The 24,705-nt window shown below is 41.1% G+C and overlaps 1 protein-coding gene across 1 annotated transcript; it reads right to left on the bottom strand.

Moving 5' to 3' along the window:
• Window positions 1–1,191: 1,191 nt before the first annotated feature.
• nid1a (nidogen 1a) lies at window positions 1,192–23,518 on the bottom strand. The gene is made up of 20 exons (XM_074676358.1): window positions 23,217–23,518; window positions 18,988–19,290; window positions 18,271–18,497; window positions 17,876–18,165; window positions 17,565–17,705; window positions 16,062–16,313; window positions 15,592–15,792; window positions 15,048–15,281; window positions 14,771–14,908; window positions 14,158–14,286; window positions 12,916–13,059; window positions 9,472–9,591; window positions 8,935–9,156; window positions 7,822–7,994; window positions 6,945–7,071; window positions 6,438–6,609; window positions 5,610–5,767; window positions 5,404–5,527; window positions 4,047–4,159; window positions 1,192–3,058 (listed from the first exon to the last, which is right to left on the bottom strand). Exons 1-20 carry the CDS (start codon window positions 23,418–23,420, stop codon window positions 2,928–2,930), a joined length of 3,603 nt encoding a protein of 1,200 aa, XP_074532459.1. The 5' UTR covers window positions 23,421–23,518; the 3' UTR covers window positions 1,192–2,927.
• Window positions 23,519–24,705: the final 1,187 nt, after the last annotated feature.

The raw sequence follows: 24,705 nt of genomic DNA, 5'->3' as shown, positions 1-24,705 counted from the left end.
ATAGGCTTTTTCTTGTTTATTACTTATTCTGTCAATGAATTGTACAATATTCAACATTATCATCATTATTTGAGAGAAACTATCATTTATGAGATAAAAGGGGAATCACATAAGCTTTAGCTTCATCCTTAACCCTTTCGGTTTTTGCTTGGAAATTCTGAAATTTCATTTTGAGTTTGTAAATTGTTTCAAGTGTTGCAAGTGAACCAAAATAAACGGTATTTCATTCATTTATTAATCCATCCATTCATCCATTCAATCAATCATTCATTCATTCATAATTTGAGATATTTTGAACAGAATTTCTGATTCTGAGACACACTCCACACTCGTTATGCTCCTATAGATATATGAACAAATAAGACATACATAGTCTGAGATTTTAAATTCGAAGCTGCAAATTCCATTTTTTTTAACTTGTCAATAAATGCATCACTGACGTCAGCAGGTGTCTCCCTTTTCATAGACTGCGGCTTTTGTTTCTCTCTTACAGCAGTGAGGTCATACTGTTTACACCTTTACAGTCTCTGGTAAACACACAGTATGTTGTAAACATCCCACATGCGAACCAAAAAAGGTTTCCTGACAGATTTCCTCCTGACAAATAAATCCACATTATCTGACATTATGTTACACTTCTTTTTTTTCTCTTCAGGTTATCTTTTGAAATCAAGACCCATAATGATGAAATATAAATATTATTTAATATGACCCTGTTCATCTAATTTTTCCCCTCACTCATCAAAGGGTCTGGTAACTTTAAGATTACCTGTCACCAGGGACTACCCCATTATTATTATATGAAACTATTATATCCTTCTTCTTCCTTATGCAGAAAAATTACATTATTTATGTTACATAACATTAACATTAAGCCCTTTAATCTGTGTATACATACATGGCATTAATGCATTGTGGGTAATAATCCCTGTATTTTGCAGTGTCTTCTAATCACATGACTATCATAAGTAAACATCTGTCTTACAACGCTTATCCACTGACTGCACAAATTTTGAAAATTACTTTAAATTTTGATGTTATCATCATCATCATTATTATTATTGATCTGCACAAAAAAGCTTAATACTAAACAGTGCTGTGCCCTAGGGTGATAAAATAAAGGTCTACACACTTTATTTTTATATTTAATTTATTTTACAAAAGTTTATTTGAACTAGTAATGTTCTTTACATTCATTGTGTATTAAATTCTGTTCCTGAATGTATTGTTATGCACCAAAAAGTCCAGAACAAAATGTTTGTGAGGTTTATTTTGGTGCATTAAATGCAAAACACATGTTATTCGCTATATCTACCACACGATGTCGCTGTTGAAAAACAAAACAGACACACAACAGACCAACACAATGTTTCTTCTTTTGCTGCCTAACGTGAACTCATCCCACCAGATTGTACAAAGCTCTACAACATTTCCAGGAGATACACAAGTCCACACAAAACTTCAGTTTAACACAATGGACAGGAAATGATGTCATGCAGTATGGTGATGAATTTCACATTAAATTATGGATCCCTTGAGCTTTATTCTTGGCCGTATGTGCACTCAGGAAAATGACAAATATATAGTGTTTATATTTACAGTTCTTGTGACTTATAAATGTAGATAAGAATAACATTGAGCAATAAAAGGCACAGTAAGTTCGCCTCTGGGTTTCAGTGGCATTTTCAGCAGCTATTCACTGTATTCACACAGCAGGCACTCTGCTCTGACGTTGCGCTCAAGGTGTAAAGCACACACCTGTAAATCTTGAAGTACTGTTTGTTTGATGAAACATGTTTCCACAGCTCTTCCTACACTTTTTCTTAGGTTAAATTAGAATGTTCTCAAATTTCATTGTTAGGTTTTAACTGCTTATTATTAGCATCATGGCATGTCATGTACAGTGTAGCTTGCGTTATTGCATATTAATGTATATTACACAACTACAAAGAGAAATGGTTAAATGTAAATAAAACTGCAATAAATAAACTGACACTATTTAAAGGCACCATGCGACAACACTTCTTACATTGTATAATACACCTTATTGCAACAATGTCCAAAACAGGAGGACAATATTGTTTTTGATAGCTCTGGCTTTACGCTATTTACAGCTAGAAAAATTTTGCTATCTAAGATTGGTGTTTCATTTCAGTCACTGTCTCTTTAAGACACTTCAAAGCACTACAGGACTCAACATTCAATGGATTCTAGAACCCTCCTCCACAAGGCCACATTTCTCTATTCAAAATAGAGAATTCTCCTCTTATTTAAAAACCTACATTGATTTTAGCTCAGAAGTGGCTGAATGCTAACATTAGCATATATTCAATAGTAAATGGTTAGCATGTAACATGTGTCCAATTGTAAATGAGAAGTCATCAAGTCTAAGTATATCTTGGTTTGATGATGTCCCTGGCAGTGTAACCAGCTCCTCCGTATGAGGAGTATCTATTGATTGCGCCTAATTTGCATAATAGCCCATTTGCGAGGAATTGTCATGAACGTTGTAGGAGAGAAGAATAATTTCAATGGAGGTACAAAAAGTAAGAAAGAGAATATGCTTCGAAAAACAGATGAGCATTGTTGTTTTAATTGAATTTTTCGTCGCTAGAGAGGTCTTAAAACCCACTAAATATAGCCTCAGAGTTCTTAGGTTGGCGTCATTGGTCCCTCAGTTCATATTGTCAGTTACTTATCAAAAACGTTTTGGCATAACAAAAACTGTTTACGAGTTACTTTTATTTACTTTCACTAATTCCAGGTTTCTGCACTAACAGTGTTTGGACATCCCAGTTGAAGCTTGCCGTCAGAGGAAAATGGCTGCCACGTGAATATGGCGAATAGTTTTGTAATGCTGAGTGGCTCCTAACTTGCTGTCACACATCCAAACAGTGTCAACTCTTTTGAGGAACAGCTGCCGTCTTCTAGTACCCGCTGTCTCTCTCCACGCAGCCCACGCCCACCGCGTTATCAGGACATTTGCAGGAGCGGCCATTAGGGGTTGCTAAACAGAGGTGGGTGCAGCCACCGTTGTTCACAGCGCAGTAGTTTTGCCCTGTTGGAACAAAGAAACAAACACACAGATTACACACACTCTTATTAACGTGGGACATTCCAGGACAGCGGAATAAATCAGGAGCCACTGAAGCAGCAGGAAACAGTCTCTTCACTGTTTGTTTAACAGATAGAACGTGCTGAGAGGAGTAAACACATAGCTGGCTCCAGATGTTGAAGGCCCCGCTCCCTCAGCTCTACATTCCCTGGCTGAGTACAGGCTGCCTTATCTGGAGGGGAGGAGGATGGAAGTTACTCAGGGATGAATGCTAACTGCAGAGTTCCTCCTGTTGCTTTGGGTCAAGGAGTAAAACTGACATTTCTCTTTTCCACACTGCTTTAGAGAGAGCGGAACGATCACAAAACAGCTTTCTTTAGTCCTGGAGAGTGAGGGGGGAACAAGGGCACGAGAGTAACTCAGAGGTAGCCCCAAAGTGTGTAAGGGTCAGGAGGTTTCTAGGAGGAAAACCTCAGTGGGGCTCCCTGCCTGTGCTTGATGAAGTACTGAGTTGACTTCAGGCAAGAAAATAAGAGTATTGTCTTATGAAAATGCTCAGTGGATAGCAAAAAGTTTCCTTCTTAATCTAATGTCCTGTTCTCATTGAATCAAGTCCAAAGAAGCATGAAAAAAAACTTGGTGATGCAGCTGCGCCTGCATGCTAAGCTCACTCACAGGTGGAGGCTCAAATTTAGAGTACTCTCGTTATATTTCAATTCAGTTTGACAAAATGTATATCAATATCTACCATGAATCCCAAGACATTTTATAGTAACCAAGATAATATACTTTGTCAGGTTTATTGCACAAATGCAATTTTGTACTTAACTTCGAGTTTGTTTTGTTTTTTATTAGCTGACCTGAAGATACACCACTCCACGTTCAGTCCTCTAAAATGGGTTTTCCATTTTAAAACCCAAGTTTAGCGCTTTCTCTTGATTGAGTGTGCTGCTGTCACACCTTTATCCCATCACACTGCCGGTATTTTTACCTGAAGGACACTGGGAGTAGGCTGTGGTGATCCCGTACAGTTTGGTCCGTTTCTGAGGCTGGAACTCATCAGACTCCTTCCCAGCGTAGCGGTCCACAGCAACCACAGCATCCCTGAAATAAACACAGAGTTTAGTAACAGCCTGAGAATGTCAGCATCCTGCCTCCCTAAGCTTTGTATAAAATAAGTCAAGGGTCCAAGTCTGGGACTGGGTCTGGGTTGGGGGTTACGGAGCCATAACTGAAATAGTTTGTGCGCCTCCCCCACCTCCACCTCTCAACCTTCTCCTCAAGGAAAGATCAGAGAGAGGCCCGGCAGGTCAGTCGCAGACGAGGAGGGGCTGAGAAATTGCAAGCAGCTGCCACTTTTAAGATGCTTCCTCACCAACACACATACACACACACACACACACACACACACACACACACACACACAAACACCAACCCCCACACTCCTTCACAGGCCAACATACAGAATTGCGCGTGTGGGAAGAAAGCTTGGCAGTGTTCAGAATTTGAAATAGCATCAAGGGCTTGTGCCTGAAGAGTGGGGAGCTTTTTGACCCCTGACCTTTCTTCCCTTGCCTCTACTCTGACAGATCTGGGCTCTTCCTTGACACAACGGATCGGTTAGAGCTTGTGTTATTTCCTCAGTGGTATATAACCCAGTCTGTAGTAATCACATTGAATCAAGGTGCACAAATGACATCTTAGCACAAATGTTCACACACGCTGCATGAGTTGTACAACAATGTAGTGGCCGTATTGGTAGTGGCATTTTGGAAAGACAAACATACACATATAAGCGCAAACATGCTTTTTCACTGAAATCATTTGAGTATATTGGTCTTAATTTGAGTCAATACCATCAGCAGAACTCCCTGCCTTTAAAGACAAGTGGACTAACTGTCAGTTGCAGGCATTTTACAAATCTGATTGACAGAGTTCAGACATTTGTTTGTGTTTAAAGTATTCTCATATCAGTACTTTGATTAATTTTAACCACTAAGTATAGAATTTGTTCATTTATGCAAGTTAAATGTAGACATTAGTGGTTTCTATTCACGAAACCCAAGGTTCCACTTCTACTTCACTAGTTTACTGGGCAGAGCTGCCACTACCAATATGGCCGACTCACTGATGTATTAAAGCAGCAGTACAATGCAGCCAATTCAGCATCTACCTCTGTTTTTCTACACAATCAGATCACAGATAGACTAAAAATCAAAGGAGCCAAAGCCAATGCCAAGGCCAAGGCCAGGCTACAGGAAGCTAAACATATTCAAAATAAAGTGTCAGAAAACATAAGAAATCATACTCGTTTAATAAGGGGTCAAATGATTTAATTACAGTCGTACCTCCTCCAGTCGGTGTAGTAAATGTTCTTCCCAAACAATGTGATTCCAAACGGATACTGGATCCCCTCCAACACCTGTCTGCGGTCACCATGGCCTGGATGCATACACTCCATTTTATGTGTGCCTGCAGGGGACAGATCATGCCATCACTCATCCCAGCAGAGAGAGCATTATTGAATGACTCACCTGTCTGGGTTCCACTTTACCTGCATCTGCCCAGCACAGCTGAGAGCTCTGAGAGTCTAACGTCAGGCCGTTTGGCAGGCCCAAGTTGTCTTTTACCAGAACCCGTCTGTTCGACCCATCCATGTACGAGGTCTCAATCTTCGGGGCGTCACGGTTCCAGTCGGTCCAGTATAGATTTCTGTTACAGAGACAGGTGTGGAGCAAGTTCAATTTCGATTCAAGGCTTTTATTTACAACCAATATTTACAAGTATAGTTTCAGATTCTAGGGGTAGGGCTCTAATGCCCCCTTGCTGGAGGAACAAAGGGTTAACTGCGGCTGAATTAACAGCTGACATGGCTCAATCAAAAGATTTCTACATCCTTAGGAATCAGCAACACAAATAAATCATTTCACAGACATGTTTTCGGATGAGCGTCTTCAAAATTATATGGGAGCAGCAATTTGAGGATGGTACTCTAAGCATTTCAGACACCACACAGATGTTTGTAGTGTCAGACACAGATAGCTTTCATGCTTCCAGTTAACAATTTTATTCAGTTTAAATCTGACAATTCAAATCTAAAAGGTACTCAAATTGTGAAATTATGTTTTGATGAAGCTGAAACATGTTTCTGTTTGTCAAACAACAACTTTTACAAGGAAGTATAGAGAGGTCGAGGAGATGAGATGTTTGGTCGGTGTTTGCCCAATGTTCGCCCAATGTTCGCCTGATGTTCGGTAAATCCAGGAACATTGTGAAAACACAGGAAGCACAATCTCCTTAGTGAACCAATCACACGGCTTGTGGCCTGTTTTTTCAGCGCTATGGTACATTTTGGAGCAGGTACTTGTCAGGCTATACATACCCGTTATTGGGGTCGGTGATGATGGCTCGTGGGTTGACAAGATCAGTATCTACAATGACTTTGCGCTTTGTCCCATCCAAAGAGGCCACCTCGATGCGATCCTTTACAGAGTCCGTCCAGAACAAAGTCCGTCCGAGGTGGTCAATAGCGATCCCTTCTGGACTGTCCAAATCTAGGGTGAAGGTAACTTGCCTCTTAACTCTCATGATAAAATACAGAGATAAATTCACAGTGTAGCCTTTTGTAAGTAAAAGGCATCATTAAAAAATATAGCTAATCATGCACTCCATGTGTTATTACAGGTTACCTTTAGGGGGCACCCCATAAAGTTTGGGACACTTGTGGAAGTTACTCTTACGTTAAACTGAGATCAGGACAGAAAATGTGACAATAGGTTGATTCTAAGGTCACTAAACCAAGCTCAGAAAGGGATGGAACAATAGTCCAGGGAAAGGATCTGTAATTGTTCCAGAGGTTTACATCACTGTCCCTGTGTCAGACCTGTACCTGATGTGATGACTTCTGTGGACTCTCCTCCCTGGATGCTGGCTTTGCTGATGGACGGAGACGTGATTTCTGTCCAGTAAACCATTTTCTCCACACAGTCATAGGCTACGCCGATGATTACCTTCTCCTGCAGGGGGGTCACAAACCAACAACCTTTGAAGTGCGCTGCGTTCAAACAGAAGTGGTCAGAGATAAAAACATGCAGCAGATGTCTTTTCTGACATTAACGTCTAGACATAAATCCAAACAAACCAGGCCACTGAGCGACTTCAGAGCAGCTGCTTTGGAAATCAGCTTAACAGAAATGCAGATTGCATTTCCAAAGATTTCAGACGGATGTTAGTAATTAGCCTGAATGTCAACATGTGCCTCCAATGAAGAGCACAGATGGGGAACGGCTGAGCAAGAATGCAGAGTAAGTACAGCTACAAGGATGAGAGTGACTTGTGTAAGAGGCTACAGCTTTTCCTGAATGTTTCCTAAATGATCTAGTGGCTGAGTTAGACTTTGAGGTTTAAGAAGAATTTGACTGTTGTTAATTTATAAAAATTCACTAAAATCTTTTCATTATAGGAAAAGCCTTGGAGACAAATGATGTTATAGGAGAAAACCTCAGGATGCTGATCATATTTGCCTAATTCCCAAAAAGCAAATGGAATAAAAATAAAACTTAAAGCATCCCAGTTGCTTAAAGAAGCCTGACGCTTCATGTGGTTTAAGGATTAGTAGTCTTAATTTGGTAATCTTACAAAAAATAGCCTGTGTTCTGATCAGGTTTGTTAAGCCTAGACTGAAAGTTTATCTGAAATTTAATGTCAAAAACTGGGATTTCCAAACCTGGATTAAAAGTTTTGAACTGTTTTTCTCTGAGGCTTACAGGAAGATGAAGGACAGCCTTGGCATCATTCTTTTTCATATCGTGGCCGTCTAGTGGGACGTGCTCTATCCTGCCGCTCTGGGCAAACAGAAGGTGGGTTCCTGGAGGAAGAGGGTGGACGTCGGGTCGGGGAGTGGGGCCAACAGTCGGCCGCACACCACCATGATCGATACCTAAGAAAATAGATAATGCAAGGTTAGAGAAGTTCTTCTGCCCTGACTAGCTGCTCCAGTGTCATCTCTGAAAATCTGAAACTCTGGTTGGGTATTTGCCTCAAAGTGAATGTGGCACACTTCACTCTGTAAATAAACTCTGGAAAGAGTAAAATAAACAATGACTCATCCACATTATAACTTTTTATGACTTTTGGGGCTGTATATTACTCTGTGTATGTTTAAGCTTCAAAGAAAAGATGCCTTGGTCACTTTGATTTATGTTCTGTTGAATAAAAAATGCTTTTAATTTGAAAGCATGCAAATAGTACCTCTCTTAGACGGTAACACCACATAAGAAAATGAAACAGCTACAACAACTATCCAGTAAATGGAGCACAGACTCATTTCTCAGGTTGTCCAGATATCGTCTACTGGGAAACAGTGGCTTGGCATCCTAAGAAAGCAAACTCTTTATGTGATACTGCCATATCTTTAAAACTGTGCCAGCTACAGATGTTAGAGGTATAATGACTTTTAACAAGAGAGATAAAATGGGGATAGCTATTTAAATATCAGTCTCAAGGGCCCAGGTGGACTGGTGGTTTAAACATGAGCCCCATATACAGAAGCTAAAGTCCTTGGCTCTGTATCTCATGAGGAGCTATTTTATCTGTTTTTAAAAGCTTTGATTCTGACTTTTCCACAAACGTCTTGTTGTTGAGTACTTGAAAAATTAGATAACTGCAACTTATTTTTGTAAGTATGCTCAGATACTTCTTGCCACGCCTGTAAAACTGAGTGACTTTATCACGCAGAACAAACCAGCCTCAGGTCACTTTGTTGCATAAAAGCGTCTTTCTAGTCTTGTTTAATCAATAGAAAATTCTTCCATCCCTCTAAAATAAAGCTGATGCTAAGAGATGTTTTGGTCTCTCGTTTTCCAGTTTGGTTAACTCACACATGGGTCTGCTGCCCGGTCCGGAGCGAGTCCCGGGGATCTCCTGTCCGTTCCTGTCCACACACCAGCAGTGTCCGGTGCTGCCGTGACATTGCATTGGCTCATACAGGCCGTTCTCATCACAGGTAGGGATGTACTGTCCGACTGGCGGCCGAGGACCACGAGGAGCTGACGCACCGAGGAGACTGTCTCTGTGGTTTTCACACCGTGTTTTTGTCCTTTCTGCAGAAAAACATGAATCAGTGACACAGACTCAAAATTAAAGATTGTTGGACTCATTTTTTTCATCTTCTGGCTTCGATACATCTGACAACATGAACTCCCCCATCCCTTGTAAACCAAGACAAATTCCTTTTCCTATTCAGAGGAAAATAAGAAACAGATCCAGCTGGCACCAATCTGCTCACTTTGAAACACTCTGAATGGTTTCAATAAACAATGAGAATAAAAAAGATCCGTTTTCTATTTTTGCTGCATCACTTTAAGTTAAAAAGCAAATCCACTAAAAATGTTGCTCCATGAATCCAGCAGACTTACCTGAAGAGCAGTAGAAGCCATCGCCATAGTAACCCTGTCTGCACTGGCAGGTAAACGATCCCTCAGTGTTATAACACACGGCGTCCTGGTGGCATCTGCCCAGCTGACACTCATCGATGTCTGCAGATAGAGAGAAGAGTCAAAAACCATGAGAGCTGTAGGGTCACCAGTTCGATTAGTTTAACCCTCTATGGTCAGGGGACCAGACCAACACCTGGGTCAGTCTGAGTGGAAACTGGCCTCGATTCACAGAGTATCAAGGAAAGGTGTGGAAACACTTCAAACTTTGAGAGGGCTGTTTTACTTCCATTCATTCTGTGTTGTAAGACCTGTTAGAAATCAGGTTTTTTTAGTCATGACCCAGCCTGGGTCTCCTGACTCCTGGAGTCAGACATGGTATTTTGGTTTCACTGGTTGTTGAACCTGAGTTCACTCCCTGAGACTTGGACTTGAACACTCCAAACTTGACTCATCTCAAGATTTGAACATTGGGAAGACCAAACTCAGACTTAGCACTAGAAACAAACGCAAGGCTTGGCTCAGACCCAGACTCAAATTTTAAAGACTTGTGATTAAACTTAAACATGGGAAGTCTAGACTTGGCTCAGACCTGGAGACCAGCTGCCCCAGACAGACTTAAGTATTTGGGTCTTAGGACTCATTCTGGCTGACATGACTAGGACTTGTACTGAAACAAGGAACTTCACAATCAACTCAAGACCTAAACCTTGGAAACTTTATGACCTAGGTCAGAATCAGAGCGAAATATGGGGGCCTTGAGACCCAACTCAGAGTCAGAGTCAGATTTAAACATTAGGGACATGGGATTTCGCTCAGTCCTGGACTTTTAGCACTAGGAATTTCAGACTTCACTCAAACTCAGATACTAGACACTTGAGACTACACTCAAGACTTGAACTCTGGGAACCCTAGATATGAATTGGACTGAATAACTGGGACCTTAGGACTCTTACAAAGTCAGACTTGGGCACCGAGGATTTGAGACGTGGTTCCTACTCAGACAAAACATTGGGAAATCAAGACACTTGACACTCACAACCCATCTCTGACATGGACACTTTCGGCACGACTTGGACTGAAACACAAATGACTTGGGACTCAACCCAAGACTTAGACATTGGGAACTTTAAGACCCGAGTTGGATTTAGATGGAGCACAAGGACCGTCTAATAGTCAGACCTTGTGACCCAACTCAGGACTTGCACACTGGTAAAACTTGAGTCAGATTTAAATACTTGGGTATCGGGATCTCTCTTTCTTTTTGTTGGGTCTGTTTTTGATTTAAAGCACCCAAAAGAAATCCTCTTTTCTTCGAGTTATTGTTCATCATTTAGATTTGAATCAGTCTTGATGTTTGGAAAGTGTTAGCAATAAAAGTAATCCAATTAAAGCTATGCTTACTGACTGTGAAGATAAAAGCTGTAGTATCAGAAAAATAAGTGAAACAGAAACTTGTAAACCCTCCTAGAGTTAAATTCTGAGTCATTTGTCACAAGTCTCATCCTGTTTCTGTGAATGAGTTCTCCTGAAGAGCAGCCAAAAAAACTGCACGCCGACCAAAGACCTCCACAATGAGAAGTCCATCTGCTCCCCACACTGTAGACCTCAGTCAGAGATGTGTTATGTAAGTGACTTCACCTCCCCCAGCCCAACAGATGGTTTAACAATTACACCCTCAAGTCTGTGTGATGGATTCCAAACCTGGACTCGTTTTGTTCAAAGATTTCTCTCTCTGCATGATCCCTCCATATATCTCATGACCATTTCAAACATGTCACATGACGTTGTATTGAACCACAGAGGGACATTTGTTACAGCAGATATCTGTAACCATTTATCACATGCTGCAGGAGAGGCTGTTTTCAAAGCTCTTCTTGTTAATGTAACAACTTGAGATTACACGAGGAATTTTCAACATCTCCCCTGCCAGAGTTTCTCTCCTCAGTGGCGATGATTCTCTGACACCATCGCTCATGAATGCTCAGCTTTCTGGCAGCAAAGGCCAAAATCTCAGATTCCACATTCTCCCTGCAAAGACCAACAAGTTTTAAACCAGGAGGGTGCCAAAGGACTACAGCTGCTACAGTATTACCGTGTTGTCTCAAATAGAGGAGAACGACCCTATTTAATCAGCAGCTGAATTTTGTTTTCACCAAAAAGAAGAGAAGTTTTTAACATATTACAAATCTTTCAGAATGAAATCATCAAATTTAAAATTTTTGAGTGATCTCACACTTTTTGGCCCAGGTTGGCAAGAAGGTCTTCCTGTTTTACATTTTTTCAAAAAGGCCTAAAGGCTATTGATCAGTTGGGTGTGCATCTTTGAGGGAATGTTTTGTAAACTGTAATTTAAAGCAAACAGTGAAAATTTGACGTAATGTGTGTTTCACCTGGGTCTCCTGACATGGTTGGTGTGTTCAGACTGATGTAAACAACTCATCTTTTCTTCTTTCATAAACCATTTTCTGCTTGCCCAAAAAGTTGAAGAGTTACCGTAATAAGAGCATCTTACATCAGTTATTGCCTGTGATTGGAGGGTTGTTGCTCATGGATTCCTATGCTGGACCAAAACACCCTGGATACCACCATAACGCTTGTCTTTTCTTCTGTGAGGCACCTTATGATTTTTTTTTGCTGGCTCAAGTGGTTGAAGAGTTACGATAAGATGAAGAGCGCTTGTAAAATTGGAGTGCCAGAGACTGATACTGTGAATTTTCTTCTTAACTCTGTGTTTGTGGTTGTTAGGTGATATTAACTTGCTACTTTCTGAGGAAAGAGACAAATAACAAGCCAATGTCACAGTTTCATAAAGCCATTAATATAAATGACTGTTATTATGGACTATTTCTATTTATACATATCAGCACACATCTAGCTGTGTCATAGGGAGCAATTTGGTCTTGACAAAAGACATTTTGGCATGTATCTGCAAAGAACGGATCAAACTGTCAACTTTCTGATTGAGTAATGACCAACTTTTCCACTGAGCCACAGCTGCCACCTGCTCAAAAGCCTTTTAAATCTCACTTGAACATTCTTTGCATATTTTTTTGCTTATTTGTTTGACCTCCCAGTAGAGATGCAGAAGTCCCATAATTCTCGCTGCTTAATTTTGTTGCACATGAATGTTGTTTTAAGGTCGGGTCTGCAGAATTGTCTTTAAAAATTGAATTTTACAACTTTTATGTGAACAATCCTGCTTAATTGTCTCCTGCTGGCTTTTATACATGTGTGTCAATTTCTCTGTCTGCCTCGAACCCTCTCCTCTGCCTGCATGTTGATGTTTTGGCTGTATCGGTATGTTTCTGGGCAGAGAGTAAGCGTGGTTACATCAGCTAATCATAGCATGCCCAGTGTGCGGGTGATAATTACTATTTTGGTTAGTAACGGCACATTAAAGTCTGTGATATCGATGTGTAGTACCTTGGCAGACATGACCGTCTCCTGTGAACCCGGGGAGGCAGGAGCAGATGTAGGAGGAGCCTCCCGTGTAGCTGCACTGAGCGCGCTCCGGAATGTCACAGTTATGAGTTTCCTCCTCACAGGCGTCCACGGGTCGGTTCACCTCTGAAGAAAGAAATGCAGTAAATTTATCGTGCTAAGAGAGATAACGATGAGATTCTGACAATGTCAAACCTTTTTTTTGACCTGCAAACAAGTTTCCTCATCTCCAGTTTTGTAGACTTTAAGCAGACACACTACTGATTTTAGCCAAACAACAACCATCCATGCTGTAGAATGGTGAAAGAAAGGCTGCAGTTCTTCCTGTGTCCACTAGAGGCTGACCTCAAAAGTAAGTTAGTCTACATAAAGGCTTATGTCAAAGCAGGAATAAACTTTTTTACGGTACAGAGCGAAAAAAAACAACATACAAAATCACATGAAAGAATAACATTTTAGGTATAAAGTTGTGACGCAAAGATTGAAATTTGTGTTTCTGTTGAGGAAATCTGTAATATTAACTGGAAAAAAAAACATTTTAAATTATTTATTTATTATTTCAAGATTATTTTATGCCCGACACTCTTGTTATTTTGAAGCTCAGACCCTAACTTTGGGGAAACATCACCTGGAAATTAATATTGAAAGTGCCAACTCAAGCTGCTTAAACCTCCTGTGAGGAGTTTTTGAGGAGTTATAAACCACACTTGAACTTATCTACTACTCTTCTACTTCCACAGGGGGCGCCAGAATGAAAACTAGTTGAAGGAGTTTTAAGGAGAAATGCTTTTGCTTTAACTGTCTGTGCACCTGGCTGTCAAAGATAAAGAGAGAGTAGAGACACTCGTATCATTCTGTAACACTCAGACTGACTGAGCATTACAGATCCTTTAAATATAGGATTTAACCTCCAAATTAAGAATTTATTTCTGAGATTTAGCTTTTGATAACTCATTGCAACAACTTGAAATGGCTCATAAAAATTATGTGAAAAGTACAGGGAGGATATTTCTTTTGTAACTCACCTTTTAGACTGCTAGAACCAATGAAAACACCAAAGTATCATATTTTCTTGATGGTATTCCTGCATACACTTAAACCCAAACCCGATACTTCTCCCCAAATGCATAAAAGCTTATATAAAAACCCAGTTTTAAAATAATTACATTAAAAAATACAAAGATCAACAGACACAGTGGTACCAGCGCTTGACCAGCCACTTACCCACGCAGGTCTGCCCGTCACTGGCAAACAGATACCCGTCCTCACACTCACAGCGGAACGTCCCGGGCTGGTTGTTGCAAATAGCGTGGGAGCCGCAGATCTGAGGATCCTCTCTGCACTCGTCGATGTCTGATAAAGAGAAGAGACGTCCATCAGACAGAAATAACCCTGCAGCTTTGAAGTCTGGATTCGTAGAATCAGTTTCCTCCTCTATCAGATGGTAGGATGTCTAATACAATCTGTTAATTACAGATGCTTCAAGATAACATCCGTCTGGATTACTTCCTTCCTTTTTCTACTCTATATGCCTCTGAGCTCTTCCGGTCTGGTCCTGAATAGACCCTTACACTCTCTAAGACTCTCAATGCAGTGAGCGCTAAGGATGAGAACCACACAGGTCTGAGAACCTGGTCTGAGATCATAGAGACTTTGTTTACTGCTGCTAATGGCAGGATCGTCTGCTTCCTCAGGAAGGAAGGCTTCAGAGGGTCTGAGTTCATTAAGAGCGGATCAAAACAAACTGATTCAGTCCCTTCACTGTGACATAAAGTTCCTCCTATGGTTCCTGGACCTGTGCATCCTCTTTAATATGGTTAATTTTATGTCTTCTTACCGTAACATGTGCGTCCGTCACCGTTGAAGCCCGCTGCACACTCACAGGTAAACTGTGACCCTGTTCCAGGTCGGCACACAGCACTCGTGTCACATCCATGTCTCCCGGTGAAACATGGGTTCTCTTCTGGCTGCCCTCCTGAGAATAAATTAATCATATGGATCACACAGAACACTTGAACTGTAGCGTAAACTGTCTATTCTCAGGATGTTAAACTCCAGGAAGGGAGTGAGTGCAGACAAAACAGGAAGTCAGAAAATAACCTCCATGACCTCACCATTGACATCCCCGATCTTGTTGCTCATGGCGAAGCGGATGAGCTCATTGTTAGCATCGTACATGACAAAGACCTGGTCCACGCTGAGCATCTGAGTGGGTTTCACGTCCCTCATAGCCTCGCCATGCTGACAACTCTTGAAGGTGATGGTCTGGCGCCACTGGTATGACCTGGTCTCTGTGGAGCCGTCAGGTAGGCTCACCACGTAATCCCGGGTGGAGGAGGAGGTGATCACTGAGAAGGTAAAGAAAGAAAAGACTAATGAATTTAAAATGTTTGAACTTGTGAAGCCTTACTTCAGTTAGTTACGATAGTTAGACAATAGGAAACCATTTTCTGCATGATTACAACAGTATGGCTCTGTAGTAAGAGAGTCCAGGTAATAAACATAACACTTTTACAAAACAGGATTGCTTTTGCAGAGATTATTTTGTGAGTGTTTGCTGAAAAAATCTGTTTGGTTGTTAAATCAGGAAAAAAAGGTGTGTTGTTGCTGGATAGGACCGTCAGGAGATGTGTATAAAGAGTTAAAGCTTCATCTTACGGTTGTTGCTGTACTGGTAGATCTCAGAGTACGGGTCGATCTGCACAGTGGAGCCTGGCGGCACCTCAGGGACTCGGCCCTCCATGCTGGTGCTCACAGCCAGGTGGTCGTGCTCGTCGATGCCTTTGAACTCCTGCATGATGGTCAGCTTCTCATTCCCTGGCAGAAAGGTCACCTCAGCCTGCCGTGTGAACTCCCCCCCTACAGAGGACAGAGACGAGGAGGTTAACTCTGAGACCCTGGCCCTGGATGAACTTTGGCTTTCCGGCTTGGCTCAGGGCTGAGGTAATGTAAGGGGAATTCAGCTGCACAGAGTGAGTAATATTGCAGCTGTGTGGCAAAGATTTATGTTTCTAATCTTCACAGCGCAGCACGACAGAAATCACTCAGGACTTAATGTTTATCTCCTGAGCAGCTGGAGGTTAGATAACCAGAGAGAACTCATGCATTCATAGAAATGTTCCCCTTACCAATAATACTGAAGCCATTCTTAAAGCCAGGCTGCTCCAGGGCAAACGCCCATCCGATCACTCCCCCGAGGGCCGAGAGGGGCTGCAGCGAGGGCCCCAGGGTGTGTGGGATGTCGCTGATGGCCACATACGACCGACCGTCATTTACCACAACGTAAGAATGAAGATCGTTGCTGCTGAACTCCACTGGAGACGGGGACCTGCCCACATGCACTTTCCCATACATTTTACCGTTCATCCTCTGAGGCTTCCCTGAGAATGAGAGAGAGAGTTGATCTGTATTTTCTAATTAACTGAATGAGAATAGTAAAGACCACAAATTTGGATTTTACTGAAGAGAAGAAATGATTCTGTATTCTTTCTCTAAAAGGGCTGTCAAATGATTATTTTTCCAGTCGCGGCTAACCACCTTTTAAATCGCATAATAGAAATACTATTAAAGTCTTGTTTCGTTAATTTCTTTGTTCACAATGTAAAGCAAGTCCTACCAGTGTCTTAATCCAGAATCAAGCTAGTATGATAGAATGTACTCAAAGATCGTTATACTTGGCTTAATTACTTGGATGAATGCTGCTCTGCTATACCAGGTTTCTTATTTTTTTAAAGGATAACACTGTTACACATTGAGAATTATACAGAAGTGCATGAACAAAATGCCCAGTGATTGTTTTTTTATTGAAAATGTCTTATTTTTTTAATAGTAAAAGAAAAAATATGATAAAGATCTTTCACTGGAGTAAGAAAAATTTGACTTGTTAGGTTGAGTTTCTTGTGCTAGGACATTATTCCTTTTTACAAGAAACCAGACAAGTACAATTTTCTTCCAGTTGTTTATCTCTAAAAGGTGTCAGTTTTGTCTTTTGATATCTCGAAATAATTGACAAATGATCATTTTTACGTTTCATGGAATGATTTAATTCTGCCTTCTTGTGATTTTACCACAATAAAACACTTTAAAATTTCCTTGTGTACAACTAAACTTGCCTTGCCTTAAAAATAGACTTTATATCGCTTGCATTTAAAAAGTTAAAGTTAACAGGTTAAAACACAAGTCATGCTCAATGTAGAAGAGACTGCAGCCAGGTTTTCCTCATTTACCAAGCACTACAGTTAACTTTTTAGTTGTATCCAAGTCTCTATGATCAGTTTTACATCTCTTTAAAGTCAACTCTGGGGTCTGGTGATTAGGTCAAACCCTCCGTGAGGTTAGATCTTAAGCAGCAAACACAGATAACAGCTCTCACCCTATTTCCTGCTTTTTCAACTGTCCTGTCCTTCCTTAAAGTCAGCTCTTGTGATATAGCATCAGTCTGCTTAGTTCAAGTTATTTTGGTATCTTTCATTGATTGTTGAAATTTTGAGCGTACAATAACTTTTTCCTTTGCCTGGAGAAAATTTCACATACATAGCCCCATTCCTCTCAAACACATAAATGACTTTAATCTTGCCGCAACAACAAACAGTGATGTAATGTGATGCATAGTATGAACAGTATGATTTTACCTTCTGCCACACATTGGATCCCATTGCCATAAAATCCAGGTCTGCAGTGGCAGCAGTATCCACTGGAGTAATCTTTGCAGTCAGCGAACTGGGAGCACTTGTTCCTGTTGTTTGCACAACTTCCCAGGTTATAGGAGAAAACTGAAACAAGAAGAAGCAAAGGAAGGAACTTCGATTAGTTATGATGAAATCACAGAAAAGTCCAATCAGCCTCAGGCCTCATGAGGAGTTTCTGGTTCTCCCAGCAACAGAAAAAAAACATTTCATATTCTGATGTTGGAGTAGAAACATCTTCCCTCTCCAGGACTCACCATCTACATTTATATCCGTGTCATCCACCACCACCACTTCTGGATTGTCTGGCTGACGGGGCTGGTACTGGACTGGGTGGACTTGGATCTGCTCCCCTTCATAAGGTGTGTACTCCACCTGCTGTCCATGAGAGATCACAAGCCTCCTTCTATCAGGAGCATCCTCAGGGGGCCCCTGCAGTGTTCCCTCTGGGAGCAGGTCAGTCACCTCCCCAGGAGCTATGGTACTAAAATACGGAGCTGTCCCGATCTCATAGACCCAAACACCCCGCACACCAGAGTTAGTGTCCCTACAAGGAGGAGGAAGAGGAGGAAAGTTGAACAGATATACATATCTTCCTCAATGTTTCCTTGTTTCCATCCATCCCAGTGATGCAAAGCTTGAGTCGACTTACCATGCTAAATTGTTGATAGACTCCTCGTCATCAGTGGTGACCCTGTAGTACTGCCCCTGACTGGAGAACAGGAAACCCTTAACCAAACCTTTACTGAACCCAGTTTGCATGGTTACATATTCTCCTCCCAATGGAGTGGACGAAAACTCTAGCCCCTTCTCTGGGTACAGGAGGATCACATATGAGGCCGTCTTCTGGGATGCAATGACCATCTGGAAAGTGTTCCTCTGTGAGATGAAACACCAGAGACTGAGTTAACACTTACACCATGATTCAAAAATGTGAACAATGGACAACTCGCTATCAGTCAGCGATACATTTTTACTGGCTAAGACTTCCTTTTCCATGCGCTAGGTTGTACAGTCCAAGAAGTAACCATGTGTTTTGATCAAAAGCTAAAAGTATTTTAAGTCTAGATATATCTGCGAAGAAGAAGAAAACAATCAGAAGTGTTCTTTTTTCTGGAACTTTCACTGTCTTCAGAATTCTGAGATCAAAAGTACGATTCTGTCCTTGAACTCCTTCAGCTAAGGATCTTGAACTCCCACTGTTATCCCCATAGAGACTGTTTCTTTTGCCGACACCTGATTGGTCATTTTACTCAGACTACAGGCAGAAACCAGCACTCTTCTTGCACCAAAATTTCAGAGCTCCTCCTACAGAGCTGTTTTGTTGTTGATAAGTCTGTGTAAAGAGAGATTCGAGTGTGATGCTCACCTTCATCTTGATTACATCTCCTCTGCTCTGAGGTCCATGTGTTGCGATGCTGTACCAGGTGACGACCACAGCATTAGTGGGATTGACCTTGGGGTCCAGAGGGAAGGCGGTGTTGATGATGTTGGCGGCTCTAGACAGAACTTCAGGACTGGAGTCCTGTCGGAAGAACACTTTCCCCACATTGTCGCTGGTGTCAAAGTCCCCCTGCAGAGCTGCGATCATGCCGAAACTCGGGGGCATCTTGCCAAGGTATGTGGACTGGCTCGTTGGCTCTGCTGTGGCAACAAAACCATTGGTGTTGATCTGAAATGAGAGAGCTCCGGTCAGTGAGGAGGATAACAAGGTATGAGATCACTGGAACAGAGGAGAGAATCTGATCCCTAGACTTTCTGCTCCTTACACTCTCAGAACACCAAATAACTAGAGCTTTAACACATTTAAGAGGACCTGCTTTAAAAGATCCAGGATAGTTTAAACCAAAATGACTGAACAATAACTGTTATAAGAGATGGTTAAAGATGTGTGTGGACATACTGAGACAGAAACAGGGATGTAAAGGAGAGGCATCTTGGGATTTTGAAGTCTGTGGAAGACCAGGAAAACTTAAAGTGTTGAGGATGAGGGTGAAGTAGGAGACAAATAACCATGGACATGTTTAAACATGGACGTAGTCTCTGCAATGTCATCCGTCTGTTCCTGGTACTGTGAAATGAGGCCAATTGCCGGCCAAAGCAGCCAAATTGGTTGTGACACTGGCTTTGAGTTTCCTTTACAGGGCACCTGCCAGTCACATGAGCTGAGCTGTGTCTCTGATTTGACAATCAAACGACCCTTATATCTTCTACAGCGTGTGCCCATAGTGAAATCAGAATTTCAGACCCAAGACGGTTTTTAAACCAGTCTGTAAATATGCTCTTTAATGCCATAAAAGTCTCTTTTTTTGGGCTGGGTGTTTCTTTCTGCAGCTAGCCTCAAGCAGATCCTCGATGAACAGCAACTTTTAGCACTTCCTCACAGGCTTCATTTTTCTAAACTGGATGATGCCCCTTGCAAATAACAGGATACTTCTTTAATACACAACCGTCTTGTGGTTTAGAAACGACTAGAAGAATACCTCCTCTCAAGTTATTCAAAACACCACAAGTCATTTTTTTAAGGAGGTTTTTCAGAAATGTATGATTAATATATGATGAAATGATATAATTTAATAATAATCAATATGATTTTATATCTATTTCATGTAAATACTTTCAATGTTAGGATTCGGACCTACTTATTTACATACTCATTAAACCTACATTAAAAGAGAGAGAAGGGCAGCTGGGAAAAAAAAACAAAACACAAAGTGCTGTTAGCTCTGAAACGAAAAGACAAGTTTGTTTTACAGGTTATGTAATATCTTATTATTGTAATAATTTTTTTTTTTTGGAAAAGGAAACGTTGAATGTAAACTCGCAACACTGAAAATAATCAAAATAAATAAAAAAATATCTTGGACAATTTAAAAGATGTGATTAATCATTGCAACACTTTAGTCCTACTTTAATGTTATACTCCCTTTCAGCAGAGTGGCTGCCACAATGTGGTGTTAGTTGCAGGTTTGTACAATAATTTGTGACCTGACAGTTTTGAAAAATTCCCAGTATATATTTCATGTTCCGGGTCTTAGTATCCAAAATATTTCGAGGATCTGGGTGGTACTTTTACATGCGTCAGTAATTATTGAGACCTTGTCTTCTATTCTTTTACAAAACAATTCGACCATTCATTGTGGAGTTATATACACATACGATGAAAACGGCACTATCTCACAATAATAATAAAGAATCCTTTAAAATAAGTCCTGGATCCAGACAGTAATCTGGATCACCTTCAAAATTAAATCACTTCTTCCTATTCCCATTTTGAACATTTCCTTAAAATTTCATCAAGATCTGTTTGTCACTTTTTGGGTTATGTTGTTCACAGACAAACAAACAGACAAACTCTCCCAAAAACATAACCTCCTTGGCGGAAGTAAAAATCTTGACTCAACCTAACTTAAGTGGCCCTAACAAGATGTGAAGAAACTAAATTGAACATCTTCTAAATTACAAAGTAGTAAAATAATCAGTGTGTGCTGAGAGAGATGAGCTGAATGTGTGCGTATGTAGTTTTTTTGTTTTTCTGCAGTCAGCCTCAAGTGGACACTTGGGGAACTGCAGTTTGTTGCACTTCTGTCCTCCAAGATAACTGCTTGAAGAAAACACAGCCCTAACACTCAGCAAGCTAATACACACACGCTTAACTCTTTGTCCCAGTTGCTATTCTGAACAACTTTAACGCCAATCCTTTCCTGATCCCCACTTTACAACACGGCTTTATGATTTGACGCCACAGGAGGCATTTACATTACATCTTTATGTGCCATGTTTTCAACAAAAAACATAATTACATATCAAAATCAAACCAATACACTGAAATAATTTTAATATATTTTCCCTCTGCCTAAAACAAATGCTGTTGACTAAATTTAAAGACAACAAATCAAAACACAGCATAAGCTTTGGTTGAGTTATGTAAATACTCAGAGGGCACGTCAGAGCCTGGGCTGTTTCTTTAACACTTTATAAAACAAGTTTTATGAAGTGCTGTTTCTTTAAAGTAAATACTTCAACACACATGTATGTGAAGAGAAACTGGAGAGTAGCATGTGAGCACGCTGCCACCTCTGATGACAACACACGAGAAACTGTTTCCCTGCACAGAGCCCTCCGCAGCCTGCCCCACTTTCATCTTTATTCCAAACTCATTACACTAATGATCCGCGTCAGATGCCTTGTCCTACAAAAGCCCTGATGAACAAACAAGATGCCATTTAACACACACTTTACACACTTCAACCTCATGCTTGTAAAGTAGAAAATCTGAGCTCATGTCAGAAACTGGGCACACAGGGCTCCTTCACTTCCTGACCTGAAGAAAACAAGAGCACTATTCCTGGCCCGGCCACTCTGCTTCCTGTCCTCATCCACGAGCGACCCCAGAGAGCCCACAGATTGCTTGCTAATCTTCATTACCAAAGCTTCCTGCCAAAATAGGAGAAAGAGCGAGCTGGAAAAATGATCAGAGGTTCAGATAGTAGAGGGAGAGATGTGAGGAAATACCCAGACATACCACAGCTTTATGGAATATGAATCACACCTCAGAGGAGGCGTTTAACCTCCTAATGTTCTGAGAAAAGACTAATGTTTCTCCTGCAGGGCACAGACGCTTCAGTAGAAGATGTCTCATGATGGGAAAACAAAATCTCCAGGCTGTTTGTGGTGATCTGAGGGGAAGCCCAACTCCACCAACAGTCAAAACAACGACTTTTGAGACTTTAACAAACATCTGCCTTGTGTGAGGTACAAATTCACAACAACTGGAAAGTCTTTTAACAGGAAACTCTTTAAACTCAGGCTTTGTAACAACCTGTATCGCAAAGTCATGACTATTTGAGCACAATACAGATGAAATCTAGTGATTTTTTTTTTCAATTTTTTACATGATATGCAAGTTGATTCTCCACATGCAGCACAATAAAAACCAGCATGCAGCACTTCTCTTTACAAACAGGGATTAAAGGCTGCTTGTCCATCACAATGCTCCAGCTTCAGTTGAATAATGATTTTGCCTTTTTCGAGGTATTCAAAAGCTCTATGCAGTCTTTAGAAACCACACACTCAAGTTTAAAGGTCACTTTTTCTGCACAGTCACTTAAATTTTTTAATTAAGCAGAACAAACACGTCTTCTTGGGAGCATCCTTTTGAGTGCACACTTGTGTGACTTCATCCCTTTGGTGGAGGTTTTGGGGAAGATTGCACAACAATATTCCTCGAGTACTCTGGTCTTTGTGTCAACAGAAAAATGATAACCTCAGGGGAGGCTGTAAGAATGCGTGCACACATACATTCCTCCAGATTCAGCCCCTCTATGAGGAGAAAATCAATATTTACAGTAAGTCCACAGCGACATGAGAAGTCAGACCCTCTCCTAGGTTTATTCTGTAACTTCCAGGCATTGTTTGGGGCTGGAACTACTGACCCATTTCCTCGTAAAACCGCTCGGGGTTTCCAGGATGTGCGCAATTGCGCAAAAAAAGAAAGAAAGAAAGAAAAAAATTAACGGACAGTGAACCGTGACCAATGAATCCCACGCGTCTGTGGAGATATATGATATATGTAAATCTATAGTGAGGGTAACTTACATAGATGCTGTCGAAAGTACCATCGTAGAACAGCACGGGCTCGTCCAGGTCGAGTTTGTGCGTCTGGTCATCCCCCGCTGCCAGGATCTGGTCTCTTGCGCTCGGACCGTGAGGAAAAAGCTGCTCTCGCATTACGCTCCGCGCCAACGCCACGAATCCGAGAAAAGTGGCACAGACGAGCCATCTGCGCTGCTGCCAACCCATTGTTAGTGTTTGAGGAGCAGTGGAGCTGTCCTGTGGCCTGTCCGGTCCAGGTTAGCGGAGAGTGACGCACACGCTCCAATAAAGAAAGTTCAGGCAGAGTTTGGAGGCGCGGGGCGGAGTTGAACGGAGCGGAGCGCTACTTCCACAAAGGAACCAACAGAGAGGGAGAGACACATGAAGGGCGAACTATGACCTATACTTTACTCTTCATATCTCGTCTAGCAAATTCCTGAAGTGTTGCGGTTTTGACTGGGGGACAGTGCACTTTGGGTCCGTTTATTGGTGCGTTCAACATCTGCAGTCTGTGTCCCCCGGACAGCTTTAAAACAGCATGACAAGAGAAAGAGCGGGGTTGGATGAGGACAGATGTGAGAGCACAGGGAAAAGTTAACATCACACTTATGAATTTAAACTCAAGCTTAAAGCTTGATTTTTAGTCTTTCCAGCACAGACGCCATTCAAATGACTGAATTTGTTCAAACAACAGTTTTAAACTTGTGGTATTCCTTTAAAAACGACCCAAACATCCATCATATCCTCCTGTTTAAAAGTGTTTAATCATTTTCACTTAACTACTTTTGCTGTCTTAGTGACAGGGGAAATATTATATATGAAGTAAGAGATGAAAGTGGGCCCATACAGCAGGGGTGGCCAACCTGCGGCTCGCGAGCCACATGCGGCTATTTGCCCTTCAGTGTGCGGCTCTTTGATCCATTCATAAAATATTTATATTATATATTTTGTTATGAGTAGTGGTGTGCCAATCAATCTAAAATATTGATGTATTGATGCCAACGTTGGGATCAGTATTGATCAATACTTGGGTGATGAGATTGATACTTAAGTTTCAGTTTCTTTTCTCTACATTGCACATGTGCTTATTGCTATCTAGATAGATAGATGGATGGAACTTTGTCTTTTCTGCAGTAAAAACAAAAACTTGTTTTAGACACGGCTTCAAGTACGAATTTAAACACACTTACAAACACAGCAAATGTAGCTTTAAGAATTGGAAATCTATTGATTTTCATCTTATGTCCTTTCATGACAGAAGAAGTGTGTGTGTGGTGTGGCTCTTTGTAGCACCATGGCAATTTTTGTGGCTCTTGACTTGTTGGCCACCCCTGCCATACAGTATAGTACTGCTGTGGTATGTTACTCCAACATATTTTGTCCAACATTGTAACCTCACAGTTTTGTGGTATTGTTTTGTATCGTATCGTGTCATGTTGCATCATATCTTATTGTTCTGTGTTGCATCATGTACAAATATATTGTATTGTGT

This window comes from Halichoeres trimaculatus, unplaced genomic scaffold (genome assembly GCF_033239565.1).
Source record: "Halichoeres trimaculatus isolate MK-OKI-2021-1 unplaced genomic scaffold, fHalTri1.1 fHalTri1_scaffold_8, whole genome shotgun sequence".
Classification (NCBI taxonomy): domain Eukaryota; kingdom Metazoa; phylum Chordata; class Actinopteri; order Labriformes; family Labridae; genus Halichoeres; species Halichoeres trimaculatus.
This window is presented reverse-complemented; position numbering and strand designations above follow the sequence as displayed.